Raw genomic sequence first — 12849 nt, 5'->3', positions numbered from 1 at the left:
GGCCTGATAGTGATAAGGCCTGATAGTGTAAAGGCCTGATAGTGATAAGGCCTGATAGTGATAAGGCCTGATAGTGTAAAGGCCTTGTGGCACTGCACTTACAAGTGTGGGAATACTCTTGTAAACTGTACTTTAAGGATAAAAGCTAAACCAGGCTGTATAATAACCGCACGCCTTTAGTCCCAGCATTCAGAAGCAGAGGCAGGTGGATCTCTCGGTTCAAAGCTAGCCTAGTCAACAGAGTACTAGGTCAGCCAGAGATACACAGAGAAACCACGTCTCAAGAACAAAACAAAACAAACTGGGTGCAGAGAGAACATCTGTAAACCTTGAACTTGGGAGCTGGAGACAGAAGATGAAGTTCAACTTCACCCTTGGCTACAAAGAAAGTTTGACATCATCCTGGGCTACATGAGATCTTTTCTTTTTTTTTTTTAAATGGTTTTTCGAGACAGGGTTTCTCTGTATAGCCCTGGCTGTCCCTGGAACTCACTTTGTAGACCAGGCTGGCCTCGAACTCAGAAATCCGCCTGCCTCTGCCTCCTGAGCGCTGGGATTAAAGGCGTGCGCCACCATGCCCGGCTATGAGATCTTGATGAACAGGGAGGTAGGGTGGGTGATGTTCTTGAGAAGGGAACCACACAGAAAGGAAAGGGGGAGCTAGACAAAGTGCTGTACACCATTAACCCTAGCACTTCAGAGGAGGCAGAGGTGGGTGAATGTGACTTCAGGGTAGACCTGTCTATATAGCAAGTTCCAGGACAGCTAGGGCTACATGGTGAGATCCTGTCTCTCCCCAACCCACCCCCACCTCCCACCCCTCCTACCCCACTAAAAAAGAAATAAAGAAAGGAGGGAAGCAGGCATAGGAGTTAAGAAAATAACTTTAGATACATTATTTTTTGGTATAATTTTATTTGTAGACATTCCAAAGCAAAAAAAAACTAACAAGGTTAAGAATCATCAGCTGCTTTGGGGGATAAGGTAGGAGTCATAAACCAGGAATCTGGACCTTGGAAGTGTTTATATATGCATCCATGTGAGCACATGTGTGCACAAGCGCACACACACACTGAAAAATTGTGTCTAACACCCAATCTATACCTAGTCTGTGCCAAGCATTGAGCTAAAGAACACAGATATAATAAGGATTAACTAGACTGTCCAGGAACTCACAAGCTGGTAGAAACATGGGTAACATCACACAAAGAAATAATGCCTTCCCTAAAACTCGTTCCAAATAGTCACCATACAAAGTGCATTAGACAGCAATTAGACAATCAGACAATTAGCAATTAGCAATTAGACAATTAGACAATTAGACAATTAGCAATTAGACTGGTCTTTACTTACCCATCATAGTAAATGTCTTCCCAGAGCCAGTCTGCCCACTGGAAAAAGAAAATTTTGTGTTATTTTCACACATAAAATTGAGACTACTCTTCTAATTAACATGGTCTGCTAGAATACAATGGGAGGATCCTCTCCAGACTGCTGGGCAATCTTCTCCCTTAATAGCACCTCAGATATCAATCAGTCAGTAATCTGGTGCCTACCTTTATGGTTTTTTGTTTTACCTTGTTTTCTTTTTGTTTCTGTTGGTTTTTTGAAACAGGGTTTCTCTGTTTAATGGTCCTAGCTGTCCTGGAATTCATTTTTTGTAGACCATCCTCCTCCTCTTCCTCCTGAGTGCTGGGGTTAAAGGTGTATGCTGCCTCATTGTTTTATAAATAGCTACAATAGTATTTTATGGATACAGAACCTTAGAACATAATTTATTTAACCACAATCAATTAGACTTCTGTTTCTAAATTTTGCTAATGTACTAATTTTGTAATTCTCTGCCTTGAAAAAACATTAAAATGTCTTTGTTTTAAAATAAGTTTAAGGGCTTCACACGGTGGAAAATGCCTTTAATCCCAGCATAAGGCAGGAACAGGGAGATCTCTGAGATCGGTATGACCACCCAACTAATGAATCACTCATTCATCTCCAAGTTCTACCCACAAACATAAAAAGAAATCTGAATTAATATATTAATGAATGCACCTTAGATTAACTATTCCTACAAAGCTGAGCATAGTGGTGCACATCTTTTTTTTTTTTTTTTTTTTAAATACCCATTTCTCTATTCTTCTCTCTCTTTTTTTTTTTAATCTTTTTTTTAAAGATTTATTTATTTATTTATTTATTATATGTAAGTACACTGTAGCTGTCTTCAGACACTCCAGAAGAGGGTGTCAGGTCTTGTTACGGATGGTTATGAGCCACTATGTGGTTGCTGGGATTTGAACTCAGAACCTTTGGAAGAGCGGTCGGGTGCTCTTACCCACTGAGCCATCTCACCAGCCCGGTGCACATCTTTAATCCCAGCACTCAGGAGGCAGAGGCAAGCATAGTTCTGTGAGTTTTTCCTAGTCTATACGACAAGTTCCAGGATAGCCAGAGATGCACAGTGAGATGCTTCCAATCAATCAATCAATCAATCAGGCAGTCAGTCAATCAACAGGAGAACAGATAAACAAAAAGATCAAAGATGGAACAAGGTAGGAACAAAATATACCATTGGATTACTGAACTATTAGCTTCAAAACAGAGGAAGGGGCTCTGAGCCAAGGAAGATGAATGGTCTCTAGAAGCTAGAAAAGGAAGGAAATATTTTCCTATACAGCTTTCAGAAAGAATGGAGCTCCAGTAACAGCATAATTTCAGTTCAGTGAGACTCATGTTGAACCTGATAAATCTGTTATTTATGCCACTAAGTTTGGGTGATTTATTAAACCAGCAACAAATAGGAACTAATACAAGTACTATCATACTTTTATATAGAGATAGATAACAACTTACTATGCAAAGATGGTCCCATTATAACCGCTCATGCATGATTCCACAATGCTTTTAGCCACTGTTGAGAATACAGACTCCTACAAATATAAGCACCAAACATGTTAAATAAAATACTTCTAACCTATATCTCATATAATAAAAACTAAGTGCTTAAACTTTAAGACCTATGATTACTTAAAGGTTGCATCTACTTTAGGAAAATGGCTAAACCATATATGATGATAAAAGGTAAGATTACAAATATCATTAAGTCAAATAATCTCCAATATAATCATAGATTTAAGCATGTCTCTATTGCTTTGGAGCAAATGACCAGGGAATGGTCACAAACCTGACTACTTGACAGCACCTGAGAAACCTAATAATAACATCAACTTTATTGTTTTAACCTTATCAATTTCTATTATATAACAGTTTTACTATTTTGTTCTTTTTTTTTTTTGTCTTTTTTTTTTTCAGTTTTACTATTTCTAAAGTGTTGATATTGTTTACAAGTAAGTATATTTCAATTCTTTGGGGATATATATCTATATATAGATATAGATAGATAGATAGATAGATAGATAGATAGATAGATAGATAGATAGATAGATATAGATATATGTGTGCATATGTAGGGGGGTTGTGTAAATGACACCTTGGCTATTGTTCCTCAGATGCTATCCAGGGTAGTTTTTTGTTTTTACTTGTTTTGATTTTGAGAAGAAGTATACGCAGCAAGTAGCCTAGGCAGGCTGACCAGTGAGTCCCAGTGATCTCTGTCCCTGCCCTCCCACCACTGGGGTCACAAGTGTAGGCCAGCAAATCCGGCTTTGTTTACACACAGGATCAGGGATTGAAAGAGGATCCTTAATACTTTAATGACTATGCTATCTCAAAGTCATTTTAAATTTTTTAGTAAAAAAAAAAAAATTATCTGAAGAGAAAAGAAAACAAAAGAAAAGAAAAAGAAGCAAGGCATAGTGGGGATAAAACCCCAGCACTTGGAAGGCAGAGGCAGGCAGGAGTTCAAGGCCAACCTGGATTACATAAATTCCTAGATAGCAAAAGTTACATAGTAAGACCCTGCCTCAGGAAAAAAAAAAAAAAATGCAGGCAAATGATTAGAGACATAGCTCAGTGGTTAGGAGCACTACTGGCTGCTCTTCTTCCAGAGGACCCTAGTTTGAATCTTGGAACCCATACAGCAGACTCATAATTGTGTCTGTAACTCTAGTTCTAAGGGATCTGACACCCTCTCCTAGCCTTAGAAGGTACCAGGTATACAAGTCATATACACAAGTAAAACACTCATATACATAAAAAATAAAATGATTTTTTTAATGCACATGGGGCTGGAAAGTTACTGTAGTAATTAAGAGCACTCATTGCTCTTGTATAGGACTTGTGTTTGAGTCCCAGTATGCACATGGTGATTTACCACCATCCATAACTCCAGTTCCAGAGCATCTGACACTTTCTTCTATCTTCCAAGGACACCAGGCATTCACATGGCACATATAAGCATACATGTAGGCAAAACACTCAATACATATAAATAAATCTAGCCAGGTGTGATGGTACACACCTTTAATCCCAGCACTTGGGAGGCAAGCCTGGTCTACAAACAGAGTTCCAGAATAGCCAGGGCTATACAGAGAAACCCAGTCTCAGAGAGAGGAGAAAAAGAAAAAAAAAAAAAAAAAACTAAAAGAAAAAATTTAAATGCATTTATCTGAATTTCAGACAGACTCTATATATTATATACAAATATTATTCACTGTTAGCATAAACTCCACAGCTCTATATTTTCTTCACTTATTTTGTAATTGGTTTGTACTGAAAGTATTTTTATTTTATTTTTACTTATAGACACAGTTTATCAACAACAAAAAAATTCTTAAACCTACACTGTCCATAAGCTACATGTGGCTATTGAAAGCCCAATTCAGATTACTAGTTGAAATAGACATATTGTGTAAGTGTAATTTAGGAGTGTAATTATAGGAGATTTGGAAGACGGAATTAACAAGAATGGAAAAGATCTTAGTAATAGTTTATATTAATCACATATTAAAGTGGTGTTCTGAACACACTGAGTTAAATAATATCTATGACCATAATCAGTTTTACTGGTTTCTTCTTTCTGCCACCGTCTATTAAGACACCTTAGGTTTGGAATCTTGTATTCCTGGAACTGGTTCTGTAGCTGAGGCTGTCATCAATCCTTCTGCCTTTGGCTTCTAAGTGCTGGGCTTACAGACACAGGCACCCTTGCCTGCCTTTCAGAAAGGAATGGGATGTGTATATGCAACTAAATGGGGAAGGCCCACCTTGAATATGGCTGGGATCTTGATAGAACAGAGCGGAAGGAAGGGACAGCTTACTAAATTCTCCTTGACCTGGAGTATATTTTGCCATTGTCATTTCCAGCAACCCTAACAATCCAGTTTCAGTTGCGTGGTGGTTAACACACATCTTTAATCCCAGGAATTAGGAGGCAGAGGCAGGAGGATCTCTGAGTTCAAGGACAACCTGTTTTACAGAGTGAGTTCCAGGATAACTTGGGCTACACACAGAGAAACTCTGTCTCAAAAAAACCAACCAACCAACCAACTAAACAAACAAACAAACAAACAAAAAAAGATATTTTTAAATGATAAGTGTAGCTCATTTTATATTTCTATTGACTAGCAATTTTCTAGCTGAAAAGAAAACAGATCAAAAAATTTTATGAAACAAACAAATCTCGTGTGTATAGTAAAGACTTGAGGGGCTGGGGGTGGAGTTCATTTAGCAGAGTGCTTGCTAGTGCTTCCTAGTACACAAAGCCCTGGATTCAATCTCCAGAATGCCATAAATCGGGTATCATGGTAAACGCCTATCATCTCTGCACTCGGGTTGGAGGCAAGCAGATCTGAAGTCTGAGGTCATCTTTGGCTACACAGTGTAATGCAGGCTAGTCTGGGATACATGAGACCCTACTTCAAAGGAAAAATTAAAGACCTATGCTGTCTGATCCAGTAGCCATTAACAACATGTGACTCTGTAACTTTGTTCATTCAACATATTAGCCATATTCCAAATGCTTAAGCACCTTGTATGGCTAATGCACCCAAGGAACCGAAATTTAAACTTTATTTAGTTTTAATTAGTTTAAATTTAAATTACCAAGTGGTCAGAGGCTACTGAAGTGGGTCAAATACTAAGTATTTCCACCAATTCAGAAAGTTCTCTTAGATAGTGGTATTAGATCTTAATTTAACTGGCCTTAATTAGAAAGCAGTTACTTACATAATAGTAATCTTTTTAAAAATTGTGTATGTATGGGGGCAGGCACAGATGTAGAGGTCCTAAGACAACTTTGGGGAGTATGTTTTCTCCTCCAACTTTTATGTGGGTTCTGGGGTTTGTACTCATAGTAAGACCTATGCAGCAAGTGACCTTTCCCACTGAGCCGTCTTCACTGACCCATAGTCATAGTCTTCTTAAGTCCCTAAACTAGAAAGTGATTGTTTAAATACTTCTGAGGTCTTCATTTATCTTCATTGGTGTGCATAGAAGAAAACATAAAGCAAGCCTGTATGATTCTGGGACAAACTTTGAAAAACAAAGACAACTGATAAAAGAATTAGATTAAAAATATTTATGGGCTCTTCTCCTTTCCTCCGCCATCGTACGCACTACGCCTGATTGGCTTCTCACAAGACTTTCAGAATCAAGTGATTCCTGGCCAAGAAACAAAAGCAAAATCGTCCGTCCTATTCCTCAGTGGATCCGGATGAAAACTGGTAACAAAATCAGGTACAACGCTAAGAGAAGATACTGGAGGAGAACGAAGCTGGGTCTGTAAGGATTCACACAATGGCAAGACTGAGGATTTATACTGAATAGTCATCAATCAGTCCTACCAGACGGATTTCAACATTTCTAACCTGGAGACTTGCTCATGTCTTAAATTAGGGTGTTTGTCCAGTAATAAAATACACTCTTTCAAAACAAATTTATGGAATGTTTTAGCTTTTTTATCTGAAATCTGCCAAACTAAAAAGTGACAAATTGAACCCCTACATTATATATTTCAAATGAAAGGCCAAGTTTCCAGTGACAAGTACCTGAGTGGTGTCCATGCCTGCAACATAATCAAATACAAAGGTCTTGGGGTCTGGGTTGGAGTGTAGCCGGAGAGTCGTCTGGGAGAGCATAGATAAGCAAAAGCTCTGCTCGCCATCTGTTGATCTAGCACCTTCTTCAGCAGGGCGAATTCGCACAAAAACTTTGATAGCATCACCTTCATTACTAAAACCAAAACAAAAGTAATAGGTAAGTTTCCTGGGGAAAGCAGCTGTAAAATAACCAGAGTCTCAAATTGCCTGTAATATTTCTACAATGAGTCCAAATACTAGACCTACTCTGCTGAAATTGACCCCTTTTAAATCTTCACAAAGCTCACAACCTTTACAGATTTACTTCCCAGGAGATATCACTACAAACCTTTACTGTAAATAAAATCAAAGATAGTTATTTCAAGAAGCTCGACACATTGCTTGCTGTCATTTCCCTCTTCCTAGTACTAATAAGTCTTTGCAACTGACTTTGTAAGTCACTGGGAATTAGGAAGGTGCGGGGAAGCATGCAATTGTCCTCTGCTTTCAGCTGGTTGAATACATGCTAAAATGGTTCAGCGGTTAATAGCACTGACTGCTCTTCCAGAGATTCTGAGTTCAATTCCCAGAAACCACATGGGGGTTCACAACCATCTGTAATGGGATCTGATACCCTCTTCTGGTGTTTCTGAAGACAGTGACAGTGTAGTCACTTGTATAAAATAAATAAATCTTAGAAAGAAGAAAGAAAGAAAGAAAGAAAAGAAAAGAAAAGAAAAGAAAAGAAAAGAAAAGAAAAGAAAAGAAAAGAAAAGAAAAGAAAAGAAAAGAAAAGAAAAGAAAAGAAAAGAAAAAAAAAGAAAAGAAAGACTATATATCCTAATTTTTCTAACTATGCTCATTAGCAAGTCTTTTTCTTACCTTGGCTGATTAGAATGAGAATTTGTCACATTCCGTAACTCAGCTAGGAAAAAAAAAAAAAAAAAGATAAGGGATCTATAAGGATAAAAGGATAAAAATAAATGCAAAAACCCTCACCACAGCAATCAGGCCACAAGTCCTTGGAGCCTGACCTCAGTAACTTACCATCTCTTATACAGACATCTAGAGCCAGCTCATGACTAACACTGTACTCGAACAAATGGCCAGTCCTAAGAAAAATTACTTATTTTGTAAAGTTCGCTAGTTATTAAGGCAGTGAGATTACTACTCACCTCTTCCAATACAGACCCTACACAAAAAGCACAAGACACGTCACTCCCCTTCAACTGCTGTAAAACTTCTAGTCCTAGGCTGGGTGACCAACAAAGTGAAAAGAGCGCTTCATAATGGAAACCATATCTTTAGTTGCTTACACTGCTCCTCAACATTTTCAGATCCCTGACACTCGCATCTAGGCCTTGGCCTCAATTATCCTCCCCATTCTATCTCTGCCCATTATATTGGTGACAATATTTGGTCTTACAAGTTTAAATGCTAGGTACATATTGATGATTTCCAAGTTGATTCATTAATTAAACAGGGTCTCAATAGCTCTAATTGTCCACAAATTAACAGAAAATTCAACTGTCTGTCTCCAGAATCCTGAGATTAAAACTACGTACTTGATAATCTCCATATTGATGTTAGGTAGGCAGTGTTTCAAACTTAATGTATCCAAAACTGTGTTCTCTCTCCCATTGCAAATGTGCTGCTATAAGCATGATCCCATGATTCCATGCTGAGAGAGAATAGCTGGAGCTATAGGACAGAAGTGTTCTAGATCCTAGACACCTGCACTATTTTTACAAACGGAGACATTCTGTGAAAGTGGGAATCCAGACAATGGGAGAAACCTGAGGTCCCATCCACTCAAAAAGGAAAGGATCCATGAAACTATCTCCCAGCTCGATCTGCATATCTTGCGATCTGGATCTCATAGCTATAAATCTCAATACTGCCAAAGGCACAATGTGAAGGAAATTAGATTCCCTCCTTTACAATACATATCTTGGCCAAATTGTAAATATATCAGTATCTCTTACCAATTTCTAGTCTCTAATTTCTTTTGAAAGGCAGAAAGACTGAGGCAGAGGGTATAGATGTAAGTGTCCAGTAACGCTGCTTCATTTCAGCAAATGACAACTCTATCTTTCTTTTCTCAGACCTAAAAACCACAGAATCCAGTCTTATTCTATGATCATAGGCACTTCTATCAGATTACTGAAACAATGGTCTCCCTCCTCCCCTCCATCCTCTAAAATCTTAAAATTTTCTAAGGGTCTAGGCATGCAGGAAAAAGGGAAGATCATCCAAAGAGACTCCAGAATTCTGTGGTCAGAACACCCTATAGGACAAGCCAGAACCCAGACAATGATGGGCCAATGGATGGAACCAGACCTTTACTTTGTTATAAGTATCTGTTACCCTCTAATGAAAGGTAAACTAAACTTAATGTTAGGACTGCAAACTGGAACTTGGGAGTCACCAGACCTGTCTGAGGTCCTATGAGGTCATATTGAATCATCTTTCCTAGGTTTTTACTATCACATGTCTATTCAGTTGGCACACTAGAGACTGGTAGCCAGCATTAGCCCATTAGATCTGTCAGAGCTGTTGCTCTAGTACTAAAAACAACTGTCAGGAGCCGACATAGGAGAAGCTAGAAACTAGCAGATGATCTTCCTGAGATGGTCTGCTTTGGATTATAATCTATGATGGATTTTGTTCTGGTAGGCAAAGCCGAGGAGAAATTCATTTTAGGAAAGATTCCTGCTATTAATATGCTTTTCCTGTTATTATTAAACACATACAGCAACCACTAGGTATCAGCCCATCCATTTGAGCAGATCTCTGCAGAACAAGAAAGATGTACTGCCTTGTAATGAGTGATGCTATGTAGACAAATAGATTTCTTAATCCTTAATGATGATCCTGTAAGAATTCCTAAATTTCTAGCATTATTAAGCTATTTTAATAACACTGTTATTAAGTCCTTTCTAATGTCAAAACTGCAATAAGAACTCTACCAGTCTTTAGTGTCATGAGATAATTGCTTCTGAGATAGTAAGCAGGCGTTCTGCAACTTAGAGCACCCCAAGAGGTTGTAAAACCATTAACCAAAGGTCATAAAAAGGGAACTAACAATTTACCCTATGTGCTAGGACAGAAGATAAAATATTGACTGGGTTTATCTATACAAAGTTCACTAATACCTTGGACACATAAATTATGATTTTTTTTAACTCTCCATGAACCTGCAAAGCTTGTGACAGGTGATGAATGTTTAGCCAGATATTACTCCTAATGGATATGCATATAAGCAGTCTGTTATAAACTTATTTGATTTATGATTTGAATTTATGTGTAAACTTGTGATCATGTATTTTGATAGATGTATATGTACTGAGGACAAAGAGAAGAGAGCTCACACTCTCCCTACCCCTCTCTTCTTGCATTCTCCCTAACCTGCTTTTCTTAGATTCCGCTTATCCCCTTTTTTTCTTAGACCCGTATCCCCCTTTTTCTTACAAGCCCTTTTCCCCCCTTTCTTAGAGAGTTTGCATAGGAATTAGTTTTTGTTTGTTTGGTTTTGGTTTGGTTTGGTTTTTCGAGACAGGATTTCTCTGTGTAGCCCTGGCTGTCCTAGAACTCAGTCTGTAGACCAGGCTAGCCTTGAACTCAGAAATTAGCCTGCCTCTGCCTCCCAAGTACTGGGATTAAAGGCGTGCACCACCATGCCCAGCCATAGGAAATTTTTTACAACTTAGAAATAATTGCTAAAATCATTTTCTTTTCTTTTCTTTTTAAACACACACACATACACACACTGTAGCTGCCTTCGGACACACCAGAAGAGGGCATCAGATCCCATTACAGACTGTTGTGAGCCACCATGTGGTTACTGGGAACTGAACTCAGGACCCTGGAAGAACAGTCAGTGCGCTTAACCACTGAGCTATCTCCCCCAAATCACTTTTCAAACTGTCCCTTTTTCTTCCTGGGCAGCAGGCTGAAAGTTAGAGCCTCAAATTCTTTCAGAGACAGATCAAAGACTACTTTACTTAATCTCCTGCTGTTTTAGGAGGATGAGGTGCTAAACTGATTCTTGTCAGAGGAACTCAGGCTGGCAGGATAGCTACCACAGCTAAATGACTGACTTAGATTTAAGATAGGAAAATGTTTTAATATTATACGGCAACCCTAAATATCTTGCAAGACCAAGTCTTACCCCTGCCCCCTCTTCCCCCCCCCCACTGCCTCAAGAAGAACCAAACAAGAAAAAAGACCCACCAGGGCTGGTCCCCACCACAACTCCATTCTTCCTCACTCTTCATAAACAATCTTTCACTAAATATTTGATTCTAGGCTCAAAATCCACTGACACCACCACAGAATAAACAATTATTTTTTATGTGGGTTATTACAAGTCTCCCTCCTTCTTTACTGCCCTAGTCCCATCAAATGTCATATTAACCTAGCAGACAAAAAGAGGGGCAAAATAAATAGGTTAGAGATGGACAGTATGACCACACACAGCCTGGAAACTGATGAACCAGGCATAGGGGAATAACACCTCTAAAAATGCTTCTAAAGGCAAAGAGCAAACAAAGAAATTCAGTCAGAAAGGTGAGCAAGTTATTTCAACAGAGATAAACATACATTATGAAGGCAAAACATAACTTTTAAACATTTAATCTATTAAATTTTTTCTCTAATTTTTATCTATTTATCTACCTATTTATTTATTTTGTGGGTATATAGAGGGTCAGAGGACGAGTGACAGGAGTCCGTTCTTTTCTTCTACCATGTGGGTCCTGGGCATGGAGCTCAGGTAATCAGGCCTGGTGGTGAGTGTCTTAATCAAATAAAGCCATCTTTCCAACCCTCAAATATTATCTTCTAAATAAGGCATTCCACAACCACACTATGTAACAGAATATATAATCCTTTGTTAGCAACAGATTTACTTCATGACTCCAGATACCAAACAAATCTGTGGATGTTTAAAATGGTTGTCATTCCATAAACATCCTCTTGTATGTTAAAAGATCTCCAGACTACTTATAATACCTACTATTGTACAAATGTTATCAAGTAAGCAGTTGTATTATTTAGAGAATGACTAGAAAACAATTCTGTACATATTCTATACAGATAGCTGTATTTTGTCCTGAATATTTCCTGTGCACTGATGAGCAGATGCAGCGCCCACAGACACATACTGCCAGCCTCTCTGCTGCCCCACCCCATGCACTGTATCTCTCTCTGTGCCCCATGCACTGTATCTCTCTCTCAGTGTCCTTTCTTGGCTATCATAATAAGCATTATTCTTCTGCTTTATAAAGCATACCTAAAGTGCCTGGTTCATAGTAAGCACACAAAATCTCTGAAGATTAAGACTAGGACAATAGGGGCTGGTGAGATGGCTCAGCAGGTAAGAGCACCCGACTGTTCTTCCAAAGGTCCTGAGTTCAAATCCCAGCAACCACATGGTGGCTCACAACCATCCATAACAAGATCTGGGGCCCTCTTCTGGAGTGTCTGAAGACAGCTACAGTGTACTTACATATAATAAATAAATAAATAAAAGATATATTAAAAAAAAAAAGACTAGGACAATAATAAGGATTCTGTTCTGCTCACACAAAAATTAAAAGCAAAATGTTATCACAGAACTTGATTTCTGGAGATTATACTTCCACCTATACCTTAAACCAACACCTGTGAAGTAGAAAACAAACAAGCCTACCAAACCACCCCACCTCAAAGCCCTACAGCACCTTTCATAGTCCTCTCAAATGTTGGTGATAAAGAAACAGTTTATATATCAGCTTTGTGTTATGACAGCTGAAATCTGAGCTCATCTTGTTGCTTGTCCTTATGAACAGAAGGAGTTCAATCAATTTCAATTTGGTTTTTTTTTTTTTTTTTTTTT

The 12849-nt window shown here is 38.4% G+C and overlaps 1 protein-coding gene across 1 annotated transcript in view; it reads right to left on the bottom strand.

Annotated features, from left to right (window-relative positions):
* Kif15 (kinesin family member 15) overlaps nucleotides 1-12849 on the bottom strand; it is a 69408-nt gene that overhangs the window by 53385 nt on the left and 3174 nt on the right. The window contains exons 2-5 of the mRNA XM_021207851.2: nucleotides 7854-7896; nucleotides 6942-7125; nucleotides 2848-2924; nucleotides 1354-1391 (exon numbers count right to left, since the gene is read on the bottom strand). Coding sequence (XP_021063510.1) covers nucleotides 1354-1391; nucleotides 2848-2924; nucleotides 6942-7125; nucleotides 7854-7896 — 342 coding nt within the window. The remainder of the gene's footprint in view (nucleotides 1-1353; nucleotides 1392-2847; nucleotides 2925-6941; nucleotides 7126-7853; nucleotides 7897-12849) is intronic.

Source organism: Mus pahari, chromosome 10 (genome assembly GCF_900095145.1).
Source record: "Mus pahari chromosome 10, PAHARI_EIJ_v1.1, whole genome shotgun sequence".
NCBI lineage: Eukaryota > Metazoa > Chordata > Mammalia > Rodentia > Muridae > Mus > Mus pahari.
The sequence above is the reverse complement of the archived record's forward strand: the minus strand, read 5'-3'. Positions and strand labels throughout refer to the sequence as shown.